General features: G+C 54.3%; 5 protein-coding genes across 5 annotated transcripts; 1 reads left to right on the forward strand and 4 right to left on the reverse strand.

The window, feature by feature from the left end:
* Positions 1–752: 752 nt before the first annotated feature.
* PHACADRAFT_186553 (uncharacterized protein) lies at positions 753–1,981 on the forward strand (the record flags this gene model as incomplete). Its single annotated transcript, XM_007398691.1, has 1 exon — positions 753–1,981. Exon 1 carries the CDS (start codon positions 944–946, stop codon positions 1,979–1,981), a length of 1,038 nt encoding a protein of 345 aa, XP_007398753.1. The 5' UTR covers positions 753–943.
* Positions 1,982–3,459: 1,478 nt separating this feature from the next.
* PHACADRAFT_211659 (uncharacterized protein) lies at positions 3,460–4,220 on the reverse strand. Its single transcript, XM_007398692.1, has 2 exons — positions 4,101–4,220; positions 3,460–4,054 (listed from the first exon to the last, which is right to left on the reverse strand). Exons 1-2 carry the CDS (start codon positions 4,151–4,153, stop codon positions 3,826–3,828), a joined length of 282 nt encoding a protein of 93 aa, XP_007398754.1. The 5' UTR covers positions 4,154–4,220; the 3' UTR covers positions 3,460–3,825.
* Positions 4,221–5,773: 1,553 nt separating this feature from the next.
* Positions 5,774–8,555, reverse strand: PHACADRAFT_260767 (uncharacterized protein). The gene is made up of 2 exons (XM_007398693.1): positions 8,479–8,555; positions 5,774–8,422 (listed from the first exon to the last, which is right to left on the reverse strand). Exons 1-2 carry the CDS (start codon positions 8,530–8,532, stop codon positions 6,635–6,637), a joined length of 1,842 nt encoding a protein of 613 aa, XP_007398755.1. The 5' UTR covers positions 8,533–8,555; the 3' UTR covers positions 5,774–6,634.
* An 874-nt stretch (positions 8,556–9,429) lies between these two features.
* On the reverse strand, positions 9,430–14,124 carry PHACADRAFT_149022 (uncharacterized protein). The gene is made up of 13 exons (XM_007398694.1): positions 13,666–14,124; positions 13,494–13,619; positions 13,125–13,446; positions 12,923–13,071; positions 12,478–12,875; positions 12,022–12,424; positions 11,756–11,969; positions 11,562–11,699; positions 11,393–11,512; positions 11,166–11,338; positions 11,029–11,116; positions 9,878–10,968; positions 9,430–9,817 (listed from the first exon to the last, which is right to left on the reverse strand). The coding sequence occupies exons 1-12, from the start codon at positions 13,929–13,931 to the stop codon at positions 10,489–10,491; spliced, it is 2,877 nt and encodes a 958-aa protein (XP_007398756.1). The 5' UTR covers positions 13,932–14,124; the 3' UTR covers positions 9,430–9,817; positions 9,878–10,488.
* A 615-nt stretch (positions 14,125–14,739) lies between these two features.
* Positions 14,740–16,948, reverse strand: PHACADRAFT_149023 (glycoside hydrolase family 16 protein). The gene is made up of 9 exons (XM_007398695.1): positions 16,738–16,948; positions 16,565–16,686; positions 16,429–16,509; positions 16,175–16,369; positions 16,033–16,121; positions 15,965–15,980; positions 15,742–15,908; positions 15,624–15,681; positions 14,740–15,564 (listed from the first exon to the last, which is right to left on the reverse strand). Exons 1-9 carry the CDS (start codon positions 16,868–16,870, stop codon positions 15,262–15,264), a joined length of 1,164 nt encoding a protein of 387 aa, XP_007398757.1. The 5' UTR covers positions 16,871–16,948; the 3' UTR covers positions 14,740–15,261.
* Positions 16,949–17,440: the final 492 nt, after the last annotated feature.

Consider the following 17,440-nt stretch of genomic DNA (forward strand, 5'->3'; position numbering starts at 1 on the left):
GTGTGGATATCATGATATAAATAGTGCTTTGCACGGGCCTTGAAAGTTATGTGTCTTTTACATGTTCCTGACATTTTATCTTGTGGCTGGCAGACGCAAAGAATACGCTGAGCAAGGCCACAGATGCATGAGGCACCTCGGGGACTGCAGCTGCAACATACCTTTCGGATCGCGAAGGCACTCCAACCGACCTCCAAAAATAGCGCGCCAAACTCAGGTTGGATCCCTACGGCAATAGGCGCGGTCCCAGCTTGAACATCAAGTGAACCTTATAACGCTTGGTGAAAATTGACGCACAGGCTGCCGCTGGTCTTAGCTACCTCATGCGAGCGACACTGGCGCAACCCATCGTCACAATCATGAGGCCGAGAGCACGCTGTTCGCCTGCACACAATGTAAACTGGCCGTAAAGCCGAATACCGTCAGAACATCTGTGAGTAACTGGTCGAGCTGCGGAACTTGTCCTGAACCAGCTGACAGCTTGTTATCTAATATCCGACCTCATCACAGGCTTCGTTTCCCTTCACACACACATTGCCTACACAGTACCTGGGGCTATTCCACAGGTTCGTGTACAGGCAAGAGCTTAAATTATATATCTCGTGAGTGCTGGTACCGCAGTCCTGTGTTCCTACCTCCCACTCCTCCCTAACCGCAGTGTAGCAAAGCGGAACGTCCTTGAGAGTAACCTGTTGAGCGCCTCTCGAACTAGCCACTCATGTTGCACCACCGTGAGCGAAGTGTCGCATCGCGTCTACCCTCCGAGATCATCCACGCTATAATCCTCCACATTGTCGATGGCCAGCCCCCCCATGGTCAGCCACTATCGAATGCCGACAGACGTGCACTCTCACGATGTATTTCAATATGCAAATACTGGGCTATCCTCCTTAGACCTATGCTCTTTTGACACCTTACCCTGCGCTCGCGAGGGGACGTCGACATGCTTCTCACCCTCGCGGCATCGCCCTCGCTATTCGATCCGGCCCTCGCCGATTGCCTGCACTCGGTGAGTTTGGCAGTCAGGCTACCAACTGCCGACAGCCCATGGTTATATCATGCCCACGAGTTGAGGCAGCTAAGAAACGTTGTCACCATACGACTAGCCTTGGCCCAGAACGGCACCTTAGAGCGCGCCTGCGCCAATCCCGCATACGCCATTTTCTCCAGTTTTCCTCTAGTCGTGCCCGGAGTTTTTCTTCGGGTCACAGTGCTATCATTGGAGCGCATGCGGTTTAGCAGCACCGCCGACATTAGTCGCCTCATCAACCAGCTGGGGACTGTGCAATCTTGTATCTTGCAAGATGTGATTTTCGAAAAGGTGGCGGCCCTAGCACCCCGAGCTCGGCTGCGGCCTACGGTAATTAGGCACCGCTTTGAGGTTGCGCCATCTGGTGCTACCCGTGGTGCTACCATCACTCCAATATCCTTTTCAGTCCTCACTGCCATACTATGTCCTGCGCACCACTTAGACGCATGGTCTAGCATCGTTTCACTCCTACAGCACCTATTCTCTCAATATACCTACGAAATAAGACTAATATATATTCCAGAAGGAGGTACGTCCTTTATAATAACTCTTGATATCCTTGTGTTCGCTGTTAATAACACTTCGTCAGACAATGATACCACCACAGATCAACAAGCAATGGGCACATCCTTAGAGGCTGCGTTTGGCCCGACTTCAGCAGATGATTCAACGCTGATCGTGTCTCTGTCGCTGTCTTTACCTGACGAAGTTATCAGTGACTCCACGGGAAAATTGGACTGGTCTGCACTTGAGGACGGTATCCCGGGGTTGGAAACTATCCCACACGTCACGGTACACACTCACAGATCCGTTGCGCCCAAACACATCCAACTTCTCGCTGCTCCTGGAAAGATACGTCTTAGAAGGACGAGACCCACGACGACATGTGAGCAATATAATGTGGTATTACATCTGTTTTGTACTCTTTGTGCGATTACTCACTCCGTATGAAGACTCAGGTTTATCAACCTACTTCCTGCCTCCCCTCAATAAATGCCGGAGCAGACGCCATCAGGCCACGCTCAGTGTCATCATACAGACTACTTGCACAACTTAGAAATCTCTATCTCCCGGCCACACGTCAACTTAGTCATCATTCCTTCATGAGCTATGATGATAATATCAGTGCAAACTTGCCAGGTGTCATAATCCCCCAAAAACAATATCTGCAACCACCAAGACAAAATATTAATAACTTTCAACCTCTGCCGAGCATCTGCTTCTCGTGCAATGGAATACCCTCTGTGTGCCTCCAATATGTACTGGCTTCACCTACTACTCTCAGCGGGCTCGACAATGCGGAAACAAAGCCTGTTATATGTCGTGTGAACAACAGGGTCCACTTGCGAATACTTGTGAGTCACGCTTGCGCTAGCCGCACGCTTCCGTACGTTCGCTCAGCCTCTCGCAGTGGCCAGGATACGATGAATGGACACTAAATAATTCCATAACCTGCATGTCCGGAAACCTCCGCCTGGCCACAGGGCAACTTGCGCATATAATTGCATTGCGCGTCAGAGAGTTTTATGACGTACGTTGCGAAGTTCCAACCATGCTTTCCGTACTGATCGCCGATTTGTGTAGGACATGCTCCATAGTTATGGCACTGCGCCTCAGTGGCAGCTCCAGAACATCCCCTTTGACAATCTCCACCTCGTATAGCTACGCAATGTCTCGCAGGCGAGCTGGCAACCCGTTTTTGCTTGTACAAGTTAGGACCGCTAGTCACAAATTGTCACATTTGTCGCGTCAGCCTCAAGTAGTGGTAACCGTCTTCCCGGAGTAGCCCAGTTTTGTACCCTTCTCCTTAACTCTATCTTTCGTCCTCTCGCCTTGCAGTTTCGCACGAAGAAGCTTCACATATTAAAGTAATATAGTGTGATCTCTTTTTAGTATTTATTTGTGATATAAGTGTGAATGGGAAGTAAATATTGATCGAGTACCCCAATTAGTGGCTTTATACCTGTAGTGGAGCCCCGTCTGAACCTTGACACTATGTACAAATGAATAGATAGTTGTTAGCTTGGCAGAAGCGTCGCCTATGACCCTGAATACGCTTTGTTCGCCCTAATTCTGACCAACAGCACACCATTGGCAACTTTCGACCCATGAATACTTAAGGGGACGCTGTCTGATGTGTGGCGTCACTTTTCCCGTTGTCTCTGATGCAGATTTACAGCTGAGGCTTGCCCATCGGTGACTATGTTCGCCGAAATTATTGCCGCTAATGAAGCGCACTGCCTCGATAAATTGAGCTGGCATGAACTGGAGTGCAAACATCTGGTCAACGACGCACCACGTAAGATTTCAAATACCACGTAGACTATTTTGACCAGTCCCCTCGAACGGCACCGAATCTAAATCGCCATACCCTGCAGTAGCAGGCATGGTCAAGCTGGAGTGGACGTCAGCTAGACTTTATACTAATTCTAAGCCGTTGTCAGTATTACCGTCTCCCGAGATCGCAGGCAATGCTCATCGACCTCATCCGCACATGCCATCAGCGGCGGGGCTTCCATCATACCTTTCTCTGAGGCAAGTCATTGTGCATGACATAAGCTTGCCTTCAGCTAGCGTCATGAACTCGCCTCATAGCATAGACACAGCCCGTAATTGTGCCCGCCACCTCGCACCTCGCTAAGTGTCGCGTGGGCGCACACATGTAAAGTGCCTGTTCGTACTTCGGCGACGTGTCCTTGGCGTCATGCAACGGCAGCTTACGGAGCTTGCGTTCTCGCATCTCACGCACCTCGCCCGAGAATCCTTGCGGGTGTGCCGCGACGCCCACGAGTTCGTCAGTGCCGCCTGGGCGCGAGCGCAGGTACGCCGGGCACAGTGTACATCGCGGGCGGGGGCTGCGGCGCGGCGATCGGGAGCGTGGACAAGAAGATCGTCTGATATATCTGCTCGCTGCGCGTCTTCGAATGCGAGGGATGCGGCAAGGCCTCGCGATCACGTTGCGGCGGCGGGAGCGGCGTGAGGAAGCTTTGGAGCGGGCGGCTCTCGCTCCGGAGGCACATGAGCCTGTGGGTCGTGTCAGCGTAAATATAGAGAGGTGAGTAAGGCGTACCGGAGCAGCAGGCAGAGAATGAGTGTGAAGACGGCGATGGCGGTGAAGATCATCTCGAGACGGCCTGCGGAGATTTACGTGAATGTCAGTTTTTCGTACAGCAGGATTCCAGTGTGCACTCTCATCGCATCGTCATAACAACTCCCAGGCTGCCCGGTGTCGGTCGTGGTCGCGGCGGGTGGCTAAGGAAGGCTGTAGGCGAAAGGCGGGCCCGGGGGATCGAGCATGGATGGGATCATCGCCCGCGGGGTGTAGTCAACGGCGGAGGGTCCATCGTGCGAGGGAGATGTAGGGAAGGGCAGCGTCTAGGGTCGTGCTTCTGGGTCGTCGCTCAATTTTATCAGACACGCTAAGCCGCGCTGCAAGAGAAGCGCGAGAATTTAGGATATCGGGTGAACACGTGCTGTGCCATCGGATACGTGACGTCACGCGTTCGACTTTTGTCGCCTCAAATGAAGCCGCTTCAGCTGAAGGACGACGACAGGTCGAAGCGTTCTATCAGCGACTTCTATGAAGGTTGTGCATGGACAGGAATAAGCATGTCGAAAACTGGGGACACGACAGAACTCGATTTCGATTTGAGAGGTGCGCGTCCACGCAACACAATGCCTGAGAGTGCCCGACAATGCACACAGATGCACGGGCGTGAACGTACATGCAGGCGCATGCACGCGCGTGGACTAGAGCGCAATGTCGCTGAACTGGAACTGGGCAGCGGTGTAAATCTCGAACTCATATTAACGCTCCCATGCGCCGCGCCGAAATGCACGTAAGGAGTTCCTTTTCGTTGAACAAGGGTCCGATAGAGCAGTGCCTGTACACCTATTCTGTTCGAGCGCAATTTGTGAGGCCTTCTTCGAGAGTTAGAAGCTGGCTGGCGATGGAAGTGGGTAAGCGTACCGGCGGCCTCGCGGTCTCGGACACGGGCGCTTGTCATTGCAGAGCCGCCCGAGCGATGCAAGGGTGAGCGGCGCGCGGAACTTGCTCAAGACCCAAGCACTCGCTCACAAACCGCAGCCTGCGAAGGAGGCGAGGCCATTCGTGGCATGGCTACTGTGGCAATTCCGGATCTGACATCTCGACCGGTCGGTAAGTGCACTCTAAAGTGGAGGCCGGAAAATGAGTCGGCGACTGGTGGGTTATCAGTCATCAGGCCTTCAGTTTTTGCCACTTCTGACATAGCTCACAGGAGGAATTTCACATACTGCAACACAGCTACTGTAACTGAGAACTCCCATACTGTACCCCGCAGTAGTTGGATACAAGAAAACCTTGTTTTGTTCAAGTATGTTCAGTCAGATGCTTCAAAGAGCGAACTGACTAAGACAAATAGGAACCCGCAGACCACGGGCAAATGCGCTAGCACGGAGCCGATGCCTCTCGACGACAGATGCATATCCTCAGAGGTGCAATTCGACGCGCCCGGCCTTGCCACTGCTACTCGGATCTTTACTCTGCAGCAACCGTTGGCCGCGTCAGCTCAATTTTCGATTCTCGGCCCTGCTCAAGCCGCAGAAGCTGCAGCTCGCTCGCCCGAGATCGTTGTCTCGGGACATCGACACCAAGCTAGAGCGCAGCCGCCATCCCGAGAATTCAGCTGTGGCCCGTAAGCTGCTCTGACATCCCCGGTCCCTCCGCTCTGGACACCTCTGGTCCAGACACCTCGACCTCCGACCGCGCCGCATCTACCGGTACCGGAAGTTATCACACGTCTGTACCCGGCGCGACTGTGGACACCGACGGTGTTCTGGCAAGCTCAGTGCTGACACTCTTGGCATTCGTGATCATCTTGGTTGTTGTCCCAACTACTGCCACGCTGTCGTTTCAAGTTTCAACGAGACTCGGAAGGTCACTGCAGCTGACGTGGTTATACTGAAGAGATTTACCTTCCTTGCATCCATCTTCGCCTTGTAGCTTGATCTTAGCCTTTCCAGTCTCGCATAAGATGCGGCCGTGCTTCCAACCTGACAGGACGTATTAAATGACGATATTCGGTATGGGGGTCCAGGGATGCATTATAACGTAAGCATGAGGTGAGTGAATATTCCATGATCTTGTATGATACACAATAGGTGGAAACTAAGCCTAATCTAACGTCGCGCTGCGACATTAACCAGAAGGATACAGGTATCATGCTGGGTGCTAGTACGGCTGCGAAAGGAACGGAGGGTCATAGCGGTCGTGAATTTCGTGTGCGGGGTGTGAAATCGAGGCCGTGATAAGGTCAGAATCCAGCACTGACATCGGTTCGAATGCGATGATACACGATGTGTGCAGGCGAATTTGAAACACGAAGCGGCTGCGTGCTGCGTGCAGGGGTGTGTGCAGGGGAGAATGGGTGGCTGAACGGCTCTGGCTTGGGGTAAATGTGTACAAGAAGTGGGGTATGCCAAATGAGTGCGTAGACGGACAACCGCGATAAACCTAATAAACAAACAGAACAGAACACCAAAGATGATAAGCGTACAAAAGATTATCGCGACGGCGCAGGCATAGCAGTGCATCTGTGGCCGGTCGCTCAACGCGTGGGCACTTCATCCGCGGATGCGCCACCCGTCACCCTGCCTCTTCACGCGTCCAACGCCGCCAAAGCCCTCGCGGACGACCAGCCACAGCGCTGTGCAGCACACCGCGTCCTTGACTTCCTCCGCGCTGAGCAACACTCCGCTCATGGGCGCCTGTTCACCCGGGCTCCCGCTGTTCGACCACCCCGCAGGGGTGGCTGCGCCCGCGCCCATTCCTGGCCGCGTCTTCTCCTTGAGGAAGCCGCTCGCATTGGCCGCGATCTTGCTCACGCCACCTGTGATGCCCGCCTGCGTAGGCGTCGCAGGCACGAAGTCTGTCGCGGGCCGCGCGACGCCCTGTGGCGTGACGACGCGTTTGACCGCCTCGACCCGCACGCTGTGCTGACCGTGCGGCCCCACTCGCGAAGTGAGAACGACATCCGGGAGCGGGAAGGGGATCTTCAGCAGCGAGACCACCTTCGGATGGTGCGGCGCGGGCACCACCGCCGCGACCTTAACGCGCACGTCACCCATGCCCGGGGTATCGGGGTTATCGTTCGGTGAGCGCTGCAGCCTGCGCACAACCAGGTGGCACGTCCACGGAGTCTCCGAGTCCTCCGGGTCGCTATCGCCACCGTCTTCGTCATGGCTGAACCGGCGACGAGACTGTGAGCTATCGTCTGTCGTAGTTGTTGTACTTCGTATGCTATCGCGCGCGGGGGATGCAGAGCGCTCGAGCGACCGTTGTGACGTTGGTGGCGATGAAAGCGGTTCCTGAGAGCTCGTGCTGTATTGCTTCCGTGCCAGAGAAGAGATTGATGGCGCATTGGAGTCGATCATGCTGTCTCGGTTATCGCGAGACTGCGGACGTCGATGTCGTCTGCTATGCGAGGCCCGCGTCCAGTCGAAGCGCACCTCCAACAATACGTCTAGTGGCGCAGCGAGGCCCTCTGGTGGGCCCTTTAGCCACCGCTGCACTGGCCATGCATACGTCGTCGGACGAAGTTTCTGCGTTGTGAAACCCCGTGCCGGGGAGGGGGAGCGCACCGTCGGATGAATACCGAGAATGGTGTTGTGTGTCGCAGAAGACGGTACGTCCGGGAATGTGTGTGAACTTGCGGTGTGCGGCGGGCTCAGCAGCACCGAGGAGCGCTTGGGGGTACTCTCAAGCTGCGGAAGGGCGGCTCGGGGTTTCGGCGTGCTGGATGAATTGTCTTTGCGTTTGAAGACCTTGCCAAACAGTTTCCGGGCGCCGCTCGGAGCGCGTTCGTGGGCGGTAGGTGGGGGACTGGACACGGAAGGTGGTGGTGAGGGTTCTCGGGTCGTGTCTGAGATCAAAGATGCCGACGACGTGGGAGTGTGTGCACCCTCCGGAGACAAGAGTGATGGGTAGTTCCCTGAGGCCTGCGACGTGTCCTCGTACTTGAGACCACCGCAGAGCTCGATCGGCTCCAGCACCGCTAGCCCAATTACTTCCAAGCCTCGCTTCATAAACCTTGCGATCTTTGCATCAGTACCAGCATCGACAATCACATTCGTCATGACGTTGTGGGCCTGCAGATTGTAGAGGGGTATTATCATGCGGCGTCCGCTGGAGCTCGTGGAGGTAGAGGAGGAAACGGTGGACAGAGATGTTACGGAGGAGTACGCGGTCACGTCTGAACGAGTTGAGCTCCTCCTCCCGAGTGACGCATCCGTAGAATCTTCGCTGAATCGTCTGATGACTGTCGGCGTGCGCCCTGTTGGGGGTACGAGCTGAATCTGGAGGTTAAGAGGGTGGTTCGATTTGGCTGGCGGGGGCCGAACGACGATGAAGGACTGTGTGTTCGCGGTGTTACCGTGAAGGTTAGCAGGTACTAGAGAGATATTCGCACCTCATGTGTCCTCTCCTTCTTCTTCTTGACTACGCCTTGCTGCTCTACTGCCATGACAGGCTGAGGCACAGAGATGCTTTCCTTGAGCGGTTTTGGTGGAGGTTTGTCTTTCTCCGGCGAATATGGCTGGAGAGAGGATGGTAAGAAAGACGAAAGGGATGCGAACATGTTCAGTCAGGAGGAGCTGGATAAGAACGGGACGAGGTGTCTGAATTCGTCAGACCAGAAATGGTCGATCTACAGTACATACTCCCAAATGCAGGGTTAATCTGCGTCATAAATTCAAACCCATTAATCGTTAGGCACCGTTGGCATCACTCGGCCGGCGCCGGCGTCCGGCCGCTGACTCCATGCAGCCGCCAGCACTTCTCATTGACATCCGGCTGCCAGCTCACGCTGCAAGATGTGGCACAAGTCGCTCGCCACTGAGTGCGACAATCAATATAACTATAGATTAAATCCATATTTTTTCTGGTCTTTGGCCGTCCCAGTAATACCTCCACAAGAGTTTCACGGAGGCGGGCGAGCATGGGCGCAAATCCGCCAGTGAAACGCTAACGCTCCTCCTGAAAGTGCGAGTGGCGGTGGCCGTTTTGTTCCGCTGGCAATACATACCTGCTACCCTGCAAATGACAGCGAACAATAGCCCCAAAAGGTACTAGACAGGCCCCTACAGCGCCGCCGAGCAAACGCGGACCGGCGGTACGCGTCCTCGACGGCCTTCATTCCGACCGAACGCCGGACGCGATATCCGTAGACAAAACCTGTAGGAGGTATACAGCATATACTACCAAGGAGCTTAGCTGCACACCGGGGCCTGACTGTGCTGTGGTTCGGCTGGCAGGCCCCGAGTATGTTTGTATGTCGGGCATGACATGGGCTAGACAGTGGTCTATATTTGCAGCCAGGATTAGCAACGCGCCTGTAGCTTTCTACCCTGTGCACGCTGGCAGCAATCCATTAGTCCAACATCAACTATGGGTGACGCACAACATCCGGTCGCTGACAGCTATATGACTCTTCTATTAGAGAATCATGGCACAAGTAGCACGTAGCTTTTAGCCGTCAAATAAGGTATCACTTCTGCACACTTTCGTATGCTCCAAGCCAATCACCGTGCTATCCAAAGCAGAATGACCTTCTTCCCATGAATAGGACTGCACAGCTCTCCATGTAGAGTACTAATAGACCTGGATTCGCGACAAGCTATGCGCGCCACGCCTCTCGATGGAATGCTACGAAGGCTAAGCTCACGCCGAGTCATCCGCCGGCCGCATCCCGAGATACGATCATCACGCTGTGCATCACGTCCCAGGGAGGCAGAGAACCCCAGCAAACCCTACGAACAAAATGTTAGGCTTCATTCGGCACCTCGTCAAGGCGATGTAAGCGCACTTACGTGGATGCCGCTCGTACTGCCACTTCGCCGAGTGCACCCGCGAATAAGCGTGCGCGGTCATGCGGCGCGGCACGTTTCCGGGCCTGGCAGAGGTTGTAGAACGTCGAACGTTGTCAGAAATTGGTGTGATGCGTGAAGGACATGCAACGATCAAGCGCAACCAACTTCGGTACCGACTGCGGTCTATGTGGAGGGGGTATTCGGATTAGTTGCGCGCAGCACTGACGCGCAGGCCGCAGACGCAGAAGTGCTTGGGTAGTGAACAGGTGAACAAGGAATGTACGGTATCCCGCAGCACGTGATGGAACAGATAGATTATCGCGAAGGAGATGAGATTTCTCTGGGAGAGCGGCGACGTTGGCCGCGTAGGTGGGAAAGCAATATTGGGGAGCGCGTGGTTTCCGTGCGAAGAGCTACAGCGCGCAGCACAGCCGTTATGAAAGGTGGGGACGAAAGGGCGGCGAAGAAAGACAGTTTGCGGAACAAGCTCGTGTGAATTGCAGAAGCTCTGTTCCTGGGTAACTTCTAAATGCACAACATGGCTAACACAGACATAGCACGCAGATAATGCGCACATGCCAAATAGCCGGTAAGTTATGACAGGGAACCCCCTATCTCCTCGCAGAGGCGCTGTGCTTGCCGCGGTGGATGAACTCGTAGCACGTCTTGCCCGGTTCAACACCAAGGATATCCTGCATTTGCACAAGGTTGAGCTCGCAGAACTCGCGCACGCTCTCAACTTTGTTCATGATGTGACGCACGCCCTGCGCGCTTACGCCCGGCAGCGCACGCAGAAGCTCTTCTGCCGCGTGATTCGTGCCGGGGCCGTTCTCGCCGTCCTCTTCCGCGCCCACCGCAATCGCCTTTGCCGGGTCCGGCTCGAAGTTATGCTGCTTCAGGTCACTAAAGATCGCGGCCGTCGCGTACGGGGACGAGGACCAGATGATGCGTACGCGGGGGAACGTGAGTGTTAACAGAACAAGTTTGGCTTGAATGTTGTACGTCGACATCGCCGTAGTCTCCATCGCAGAGGGTTTCTTCTTTTGATACTTGTTCGATGGCTTTGCATAGGACTTGATTTCTTGCACAGCCTGCGAGATAAAGTGAGAACTTTAGTACGGGCGCTGAGATGCGAACGACGGTGTACGTACCTCAAGTGAAAACGACTTGTTCTCTTCCCACTCTATGAGCAGTATTGGGTGTTTGTAATGTGCGGACATCATCTCGCACTGAGTATATCTGCACAGCATCATGATGAGAATTCGATAACAACAAGCTAAGGCCTCACAATCTCCCGCTGTTGAAACTGGACACTAGATCCGGTATACTCTTGCGTTCTACACACATGTCGGGCGTCAAGACATAGTCGCCAACTGTCAACGTTGCCGGCACGACGAGAATGCCAGCATTGTGCAATAATGAGGGCAACGAGGAGCGGAATTCTCGCAAGTCAACGATGACCTTCCAAAGGCGTCAGGAAGCACGATGCAGTGAGTAACCATAGAAACAACGCACTCTGAGTGGTTCCGTCGTGGTGTCCTTGCGACCACCCGCAATTCGCGTGCTGATTGTCCGAATAAGGTTGTCGCCGCTATCTGTCGGCCGCCGCTCTTCCAAGATAGGCATAAGCATCGACTATACGGCGTTAATACCAGCGCATCATCGGAGCAAGGAGACACCTTACCCCCCGTTCTTTGATTAAGCGCTCGAAAGCATCTTTCTCTCTGCGGACGTCGGTAAGGTACTTAGCTTCCTCGCAGCTGTTGTTGTACAACATGAGGTACACACGCACACCCAGCCCCGGCGTGCTCTTCTTGTACACCTTAAGGTTTGAAGGCATTCAATAGTCATTCTCGGATGAGACAATGGAGTACCCACTTCCAGGCGACGAGTGAACTCGAGGTTCGGTTCATACATGATCACGTAGCGGGGTTGGATCTCGGAGAGAACAGTGTCGTCGCTATCATCCGAGTAGGCGCGGACAATGACAGTCTGTTCCGCTGCCAGCATGCCATACTCCGTGTCGAAGTCACCATCGAACGTGAGCAGCGCGACGGGATCAGGCATGCCAAACATAACCTCTGGCAGCGCGCTGTCGCATGTGTTGGTAAGACACAATAACAGCTCCACAAGAATGCACATACGCGATGATGGCCTCGTCTTGCTGATTGATTGCAGAAAGCAGACTTTCCGCTGGACCCGTACCCCGGGTCGACACGACGGCGGGTGCACTTCCTCGCATCCGCCTCCGACTGGCGATCCGCGCCTCCCTTTCCTTGTCCTTCTTTTTCAGAGCTTCGCTGACTTCGCCATTCCCGCTGTTCGTTGACGGTGTTGAGGCTCCACTCCCAGTTACGACCGTCTTCTTTCGCATGGCCTTCTTCAATGCTTGTCTAGCCAAGTAGGCGCGCATGTTATCTTCCATTAGCCTCCGGCCCTGCGCACCCGGCTCAACATCGGGGTCGATCTGGTCCAGGAACTCGCGCAGTAGCTGGGCGGAGCGAACAGACGAAGTTATGATGAGTACGGTGTTCGCACCGGGATCGCCTGCTCGCTCCAGTCAGTATTCAGCAGTAATCATGATTTGCTGCCACACATACGTGCGGTTAGCTTAGTCTCTCGGCGCATCATCTCTTCTTCGATCTCTTGCAGCGCAGCGGAAACGAGACTCCACTTGGGCAGCTCTTCAAGCACGGGTTGGACACCTTCGGGCCATTTTGACCGCCTGCCGTTCGTGCCGCAGCCTTCGAGCTCTCGGATGGCTTCCCACCCGTCTTCGTTCTCGTCTGCAGTTTGTAGTACAGCTGGGCGCGCTCTAGCTTTTTGGTCAACCGTGTAGCACCGGCGCTTCGCGTACTGGAAGATGACATTCGCTGCTTCTGTCATCATCCAGGGCGACTGATTGTGCTTTGTATTACCCGCTTCGTTGGTAGTGTTGGCGTCAATGAGGCTCTCTACATATAGTTGGAAGGAGAAAGCATCCTCCGTAAGCAGTAATCTGTTGAAGGTCAGCAGAGTGCAACAATAAGTCAACCACAGACGCACACGAGAAGCCGCCGAAGGGTGGACAAATCACTGACGAGTTGCTTCGTCCTAGGTCCGACCTTATGCCATACTGAGTCCAGGTGTCGTCTGACAATAACATCAAAAGACTTGAAGTAAGCATTCTCAACTTTCAGGTCATCAAGATCAAGCTGTGGAACTAATGAGCGACTAACAAACGAAAGGCACAGCATGAACGCCTGACCTGGGCGTTGGACCGCTTGAGCTCCGACAGAGTCGTACTCATGCACTGCACAATGGCAACGTGGATTTCGGACATGTATTCAGTCATATCCACAGAAAGCTGCAGGACCGTTCGATCTCTCCCGAGCGTTTCTGAGACATCCTGATGAAATCTAGGGTAGATATGGACAGTGCGAAGTTGCAGCTCTTTCATGATCACTCGTAGGGGAGACATCCCACTCGTGACATGCTCTGGCTGGTCCGTGAACGCTTTCAGAAACCCTGTCTTGTTCTTCTCGCGGTAGAGTCGCGCGATGAAAGCCTCAGGTGACGTAGGACTGACTCTGCAGAACTGTCAGCACGCGTAGTTATACCAAGCAAAGATCCTTACCGGTCAGCATGAAGTAGCATGATCCCAGTTATGAGATGAGTAGGAATATCTCCAGTTAACATATCCACAATGAAGATCCGTGACGTGACCGAGATGAGTCCGCCTTTTTTGTACAAGTCCTGCCTGCTCACTATCAGCAAAGCCGCATACATGCACGCACAGCATCGCTTACCTATCTCTTCTGCTTGTCTCAAAGTCGACAAGCCTCAAGCCGGGCTTTCGACATCCCAGAACCCCGAGTTCTTCACCAATTGCCGCCGCCTCTTCTGACGACGCGTTCACGAGCACGACGAGGTTTTGCGACGAGTCATAGATCTGTAGGAGTTTGCATAGCAGTCTTCGGAGCCCAAGGCCACGAGCTATCAGCAGGAGCTCGCTGGTAGACGGGTCATGTATCTTCTCCAAGATGGACTTGTGGAACGAGAGCAGCGCAGACATCCTGGCGGAAGATCTCTTGGATTCAAGGTCAATACAGAGAACTAGGGATCCCAATGCATTCAGAAGCTTTCGTTTGGGCGCAAGACATGTGGATAAAACCGAGAGAGTAGGGACAGAGTTCACTCGACTCTGGTGAACATGAGCGCAAGAGACAACAAACACGGGCTCAGATAAGCGAGCGTACGTTCTCTGTTCGAACTTCTACGCCTGCGGCGCTGCGCCACGGACCCTCCTAGGCCCTGGTCAAGGTCTTATGCATCCCGTAAATATTACAAGTTGTCATGCTTCCCGTCGCTACCATCCAACGCTTCACGCTTCACGAGCATTGCATAGCTCCTCGCCAAGTGCAGAGCACTTCGCTGCAAGACCAATGTGGTAGCCTCTCTTCCCCGTTCTCTTTCCTCCTAATAACGCATAGGTGACCCTCACTGTTCTATTTTCATTTTGATGTATGTTGGGCCGTAGTATGTCATAGTTTTCGACGACATAGTGCTGCCAAACCATGTCGCAGGTCAGCCCACGACGGTCAATCTCACTTCCGCGGTGGAGGTACTGGAATTAGCTGAAGTCTGTGCACAGGGGTTTTGCAGCATGGTCAGGTTTCTGTTATCAAACATCACCATTGGATGCAGCAAGTAGCAGAAGAGCGATGGGTCCTGTTCCCTGCGCCGACGGCAAACTACTTCAAGAGAAGCCGCGGCCCTGAACTTGCATTCTACACAGCCAGTCCTCGTTACGTGGAGAGGCTAACTGTGTACGTTGCGGACACCTTGTCACTTCAGAGCCCCAGGCGACGCGTCTTTGAGGAACGCTTCGAGTCCTTCCGAACGGCACGTATCTTCCGCGGTCGCATGCTAATGTCGTAGGTCCTCTAAAATCAACTACATTGAACAAAAAATTGTTCGTGTCGCATGGTAGGAAGTATAGTATCTCTCCAAATACGACGCCCCGTTGTCTGCTCAAGGCGCGGGCAAACTAGAGCCCGTCCGAAACGACCTCCTCTCGAGCGAGATTGGCTACGCCACCTGCATAGACGTCGACGTAAGCACCTATTCCCAGCTTCTCGTGTCGACCAATTAACGTGCTCCAGTAGGATAGACCTAAAGTAGTAGCATTCGGGCTAAATAGCCTGAGGCGTTTCAGACCGGGAGGGGACAAGACGGCGAAGCTACGGAGGGACCTGTCACTGTTAGGCACTACGATACACTGAATCTGGCGGTATACGACAATTTTTCTGTACGACGAGGGGGTGTGAGGACCTAGAACAATAAACACAGTACATCAACATGGCAGAGACTACCACGGGGTATATCACCTTCTCTGACTCCCGTCACAGCAACAGTCTAGCGAGCGCAAGCAAACCCGAGACAACCACCAGCGCCTTAGGAGTCAACGCCGAGGCCATAGTACCATTTATTTTCGTTTTGCCGGTCGGGCTGCCAGACGCCGCGTCAGAGGTCGAAGTACTCGGGGCAAGGCCACCTGCGCCCGAAGAGCCGCCAGAGGCACTGGTGGTGCTGTTGATCGCGCTCTCATTGACGACCGCCGCGTTGCTCGCGGCGAAGGCGCGGATGTAGTTGAGCTCGAAGTGAGCGTCGGTGTATGTGCCTTGGCCGATGACATTCGTGAGATACTGTGCCAAGGTACGGAGCTGTGAATGGGGGCATGCGATGCGAGGGGAACGCGGCTTACGCAGGCGTTGTACGTGCTGTTACCGCAGGTCGCAGCGTACGTGTCTTGGGTACCGGCCCTGTATACACGCTCTCACATGAGTACTGTAGACAAACTATAATGGGAGCAGTGGACTGACCAGTCGCCGCAAAGCGTGATGTCGATCACGAGCTGCTGTGCACCGAAGGACTTGGTGATATTGCATGACGAGCCCGAGGGATATGCCGCGGAGGGCGGGCCCCAGCTCGAGATGTCGAGTGCTGTGGTAGCTGAAGTAGAGGTAACCAACGAAGGGTCATTGGCGCGCTACACGGAAGGTCAGTCTCGATGTGCCCACTGAAATACTTAATGCTCCAGCGTACTTGCCAGAACCAGATGCTGGCAGTATTTCGTCAGAATGGGCATCCGCATACAAGATCAGAAGACCCACAAAATTCCGGAGACATCAAACTGCACTGCCCACACGCCACCGCCATTGTTCGCGAAGGCGGCGCCATAACTGTTCGGAGTGGTTTCTTGCTGCATGCCGAGCCTCAATCTTTGTCGTCTCAGGAAGCGGACGAGAAACGCACCACAGTGCAACCAGATGTAGGCGAGCAATCGAGAGGACCTGCTTTGCCCGTCTGGTTCGTATCGGCCGCTGCGCTGCAGCCAGGGTCCGTGTGCAGTGCCCTCTGGTTGTAGGTCATGAGGTTGACGCCCTCGATGATGTCGATCTCGCCATTATGCGGCCAGTTGTCGCCCTTGGTCCAGATCGAAGGCCATACCTGGGGTCACGCGGTCGGTCGTCTAGAGTGGAGGTCGAGCGAGTACAGGTAGTACGTACCGAACAGCCGTAGGGGAGATGCACAGCGTCAACGACGAAGACCGTGCCGAGCTCAAAGTAGTCTTGGGAGGTAATCCGGACCTGAAGGCGGCACGTTGAGCGTCTCGTCATGACAGACACGGGACAATGCACCGACCGAGTTTCGCGGGTAGTCGTTCGGCACGACGGACGTGTTGTCCACCGTGATGATGGCATGGCCCGACGGAGCAACATAGGCAAGGTTAGTCGCGTTTGTCTTGTTAACAAATATCACATTGCCTATATCAGCAGCTCAGCACCGTCGTGGAGCAAATTTGCTGGAAAGCCCACCATTGTTGAGGTCGTCCCAATGGCCGTAGTAGTCCCACCCATCGAAGAAGGTGCCGCCGGCATATTCCTGACGAGGTTGAGGTTTGCCGCGAGGGCAGCCGAGGCAAACGAGAGGAGGGTGAAAAGAGTGCATCAGGAAACAGGACTCGGGCCCATAGTGCTCCAAAATGCTCCTGTAGCACTCTGTAGCATTGTGGACCTAAGTCTTTTTCCTGATGTGGACTTCATCTCTTCGAGATGCGAGCTGCGGGAACAAACATTTTATGCGAGGCAAAAGGAACTGCTTTGCAGAGTACGGACCTAGGGAGCTCGAGGTAAGCGGAGCACGGGGGAACTTGGCGGTCAACATCAACATGCCTCGCTTTTGTACCATGCATTCTATCTTCTCTGTAAAAACCGTTGAGTCCGGGCCGCGCACCAGGATGGACATTTTGAATTTGATTGACTTGCCATGGGAAGAGGACGATGAGTGTGTGCCTGGCCGTGTGGACACTGTGGGGTGTCCCGATCGAATCCAACAAATACTGGCTCGTACTGTGACCTGCCAGGACTCCAACAGCTTCGTGGCGTCCGCCAAGCTGTGCAAACGCATCGCGCTCTGTTCCTGCTCACCTGCGCCGGTGTGTTTCATGCTTTCGATGCCTTCGCGTCTCCCCGTTGGCCTGTCTGCGGCGGTGACGAGCACAAACACGAAGGAGACATC

This window comes from Phanerochaete carnosa (genome assembly GCF_000300595.1).
Source record: "Phanerochaete carnosa HHB-10118-sp unplaced genomic scaffold PHACAscaffold_8, whole genome shotgun sequence".
NCBI classification, from domain to species: domain Eukaryota; kingdom Fungi; phylum Basidiomycota; class Agaricomycetes; order Polyporales; family Phanerochaetaceae; genus Phanerochaete; species Phanerochaete carnosa.

Excerpts from the sequence above, each read along its gene's own strand:
- PHACADRAFT_211659 (XM_007398692.1), bottom strand. The coding sequence starts at position 4,153 with ATGATCTTCACCGCCATCGCCGTCTTCACACTCATTCTCTGCCTGCTG. Across the intron at positions 4,055-4,100 it reads ATTCTCTGCCTGCTGCTCCG|GCTCATGTGCCTCCGGAGCG; the intron begins GTACGCCTTACT and ends CACGACCCACAG.
- PHACADRAFT_260767 (XM_007398693.1), bottom strand. The coding sequence starts at position 8,532 with ATGGCAGTAGAGCAGCAAGGCGTAGTCAAGAAGAAGAAGGAGAGGACA. Across the intron at positions 8,423-8,478 it reads AGAAGGAGAGGACACATGAG|TCCTTCATCGTCGTTCGGCC; the intron begins GTGCGAATATCT and ends GCGAACACACAG.
- PHACADRAFT_149023 (XM_007398695.1), bottom strand. The coding sequence starts at position 16,870 with ATGCACTCTTTTCACCCTCCTCTCGTTTGCCTCGGCTGCCCTCGCGGC. Across the intron at positions 16,510-16,564 it reads ACGACTACCCGCGAAACTCG|GTCCGGATTACCTCCCAAGA; the intron begins GTCGGTGCATTG and ends TGCCGCCTTCAG. Across the intron at positions 16,122-16,174 it reads CTACATCTGGTTGCACTGTG|CAAGAAACCACTCCGAACAG; the intron begins GTGCGTTTCTCG and ends CTCGGCATGCAG.
- PHACADRAFT_149022 (XM_007398694.1), bottom strand. The coding sequence starts at position 13,931 with ATGTCTGCGCTGCTCTCGTTCCACAAGTCCATCTTGGAGAAGATACAT. Across the intron at positions 12,876-12,922 it reads ACCCTTCGGCGGCTTCTCGT|ATTACTGCTTACGGAGGATG; the intron begins GTGCGTCTGTGG and ends GACCTTCAACAG. Across the intron at positions 11,513-11,561 it reads GCTTAATCAAAGAACGGGGG|TCGATGCTTATGCCTATCTT; the intron begins GTAAGGTGTCTC and ends AACGCCGTATAG.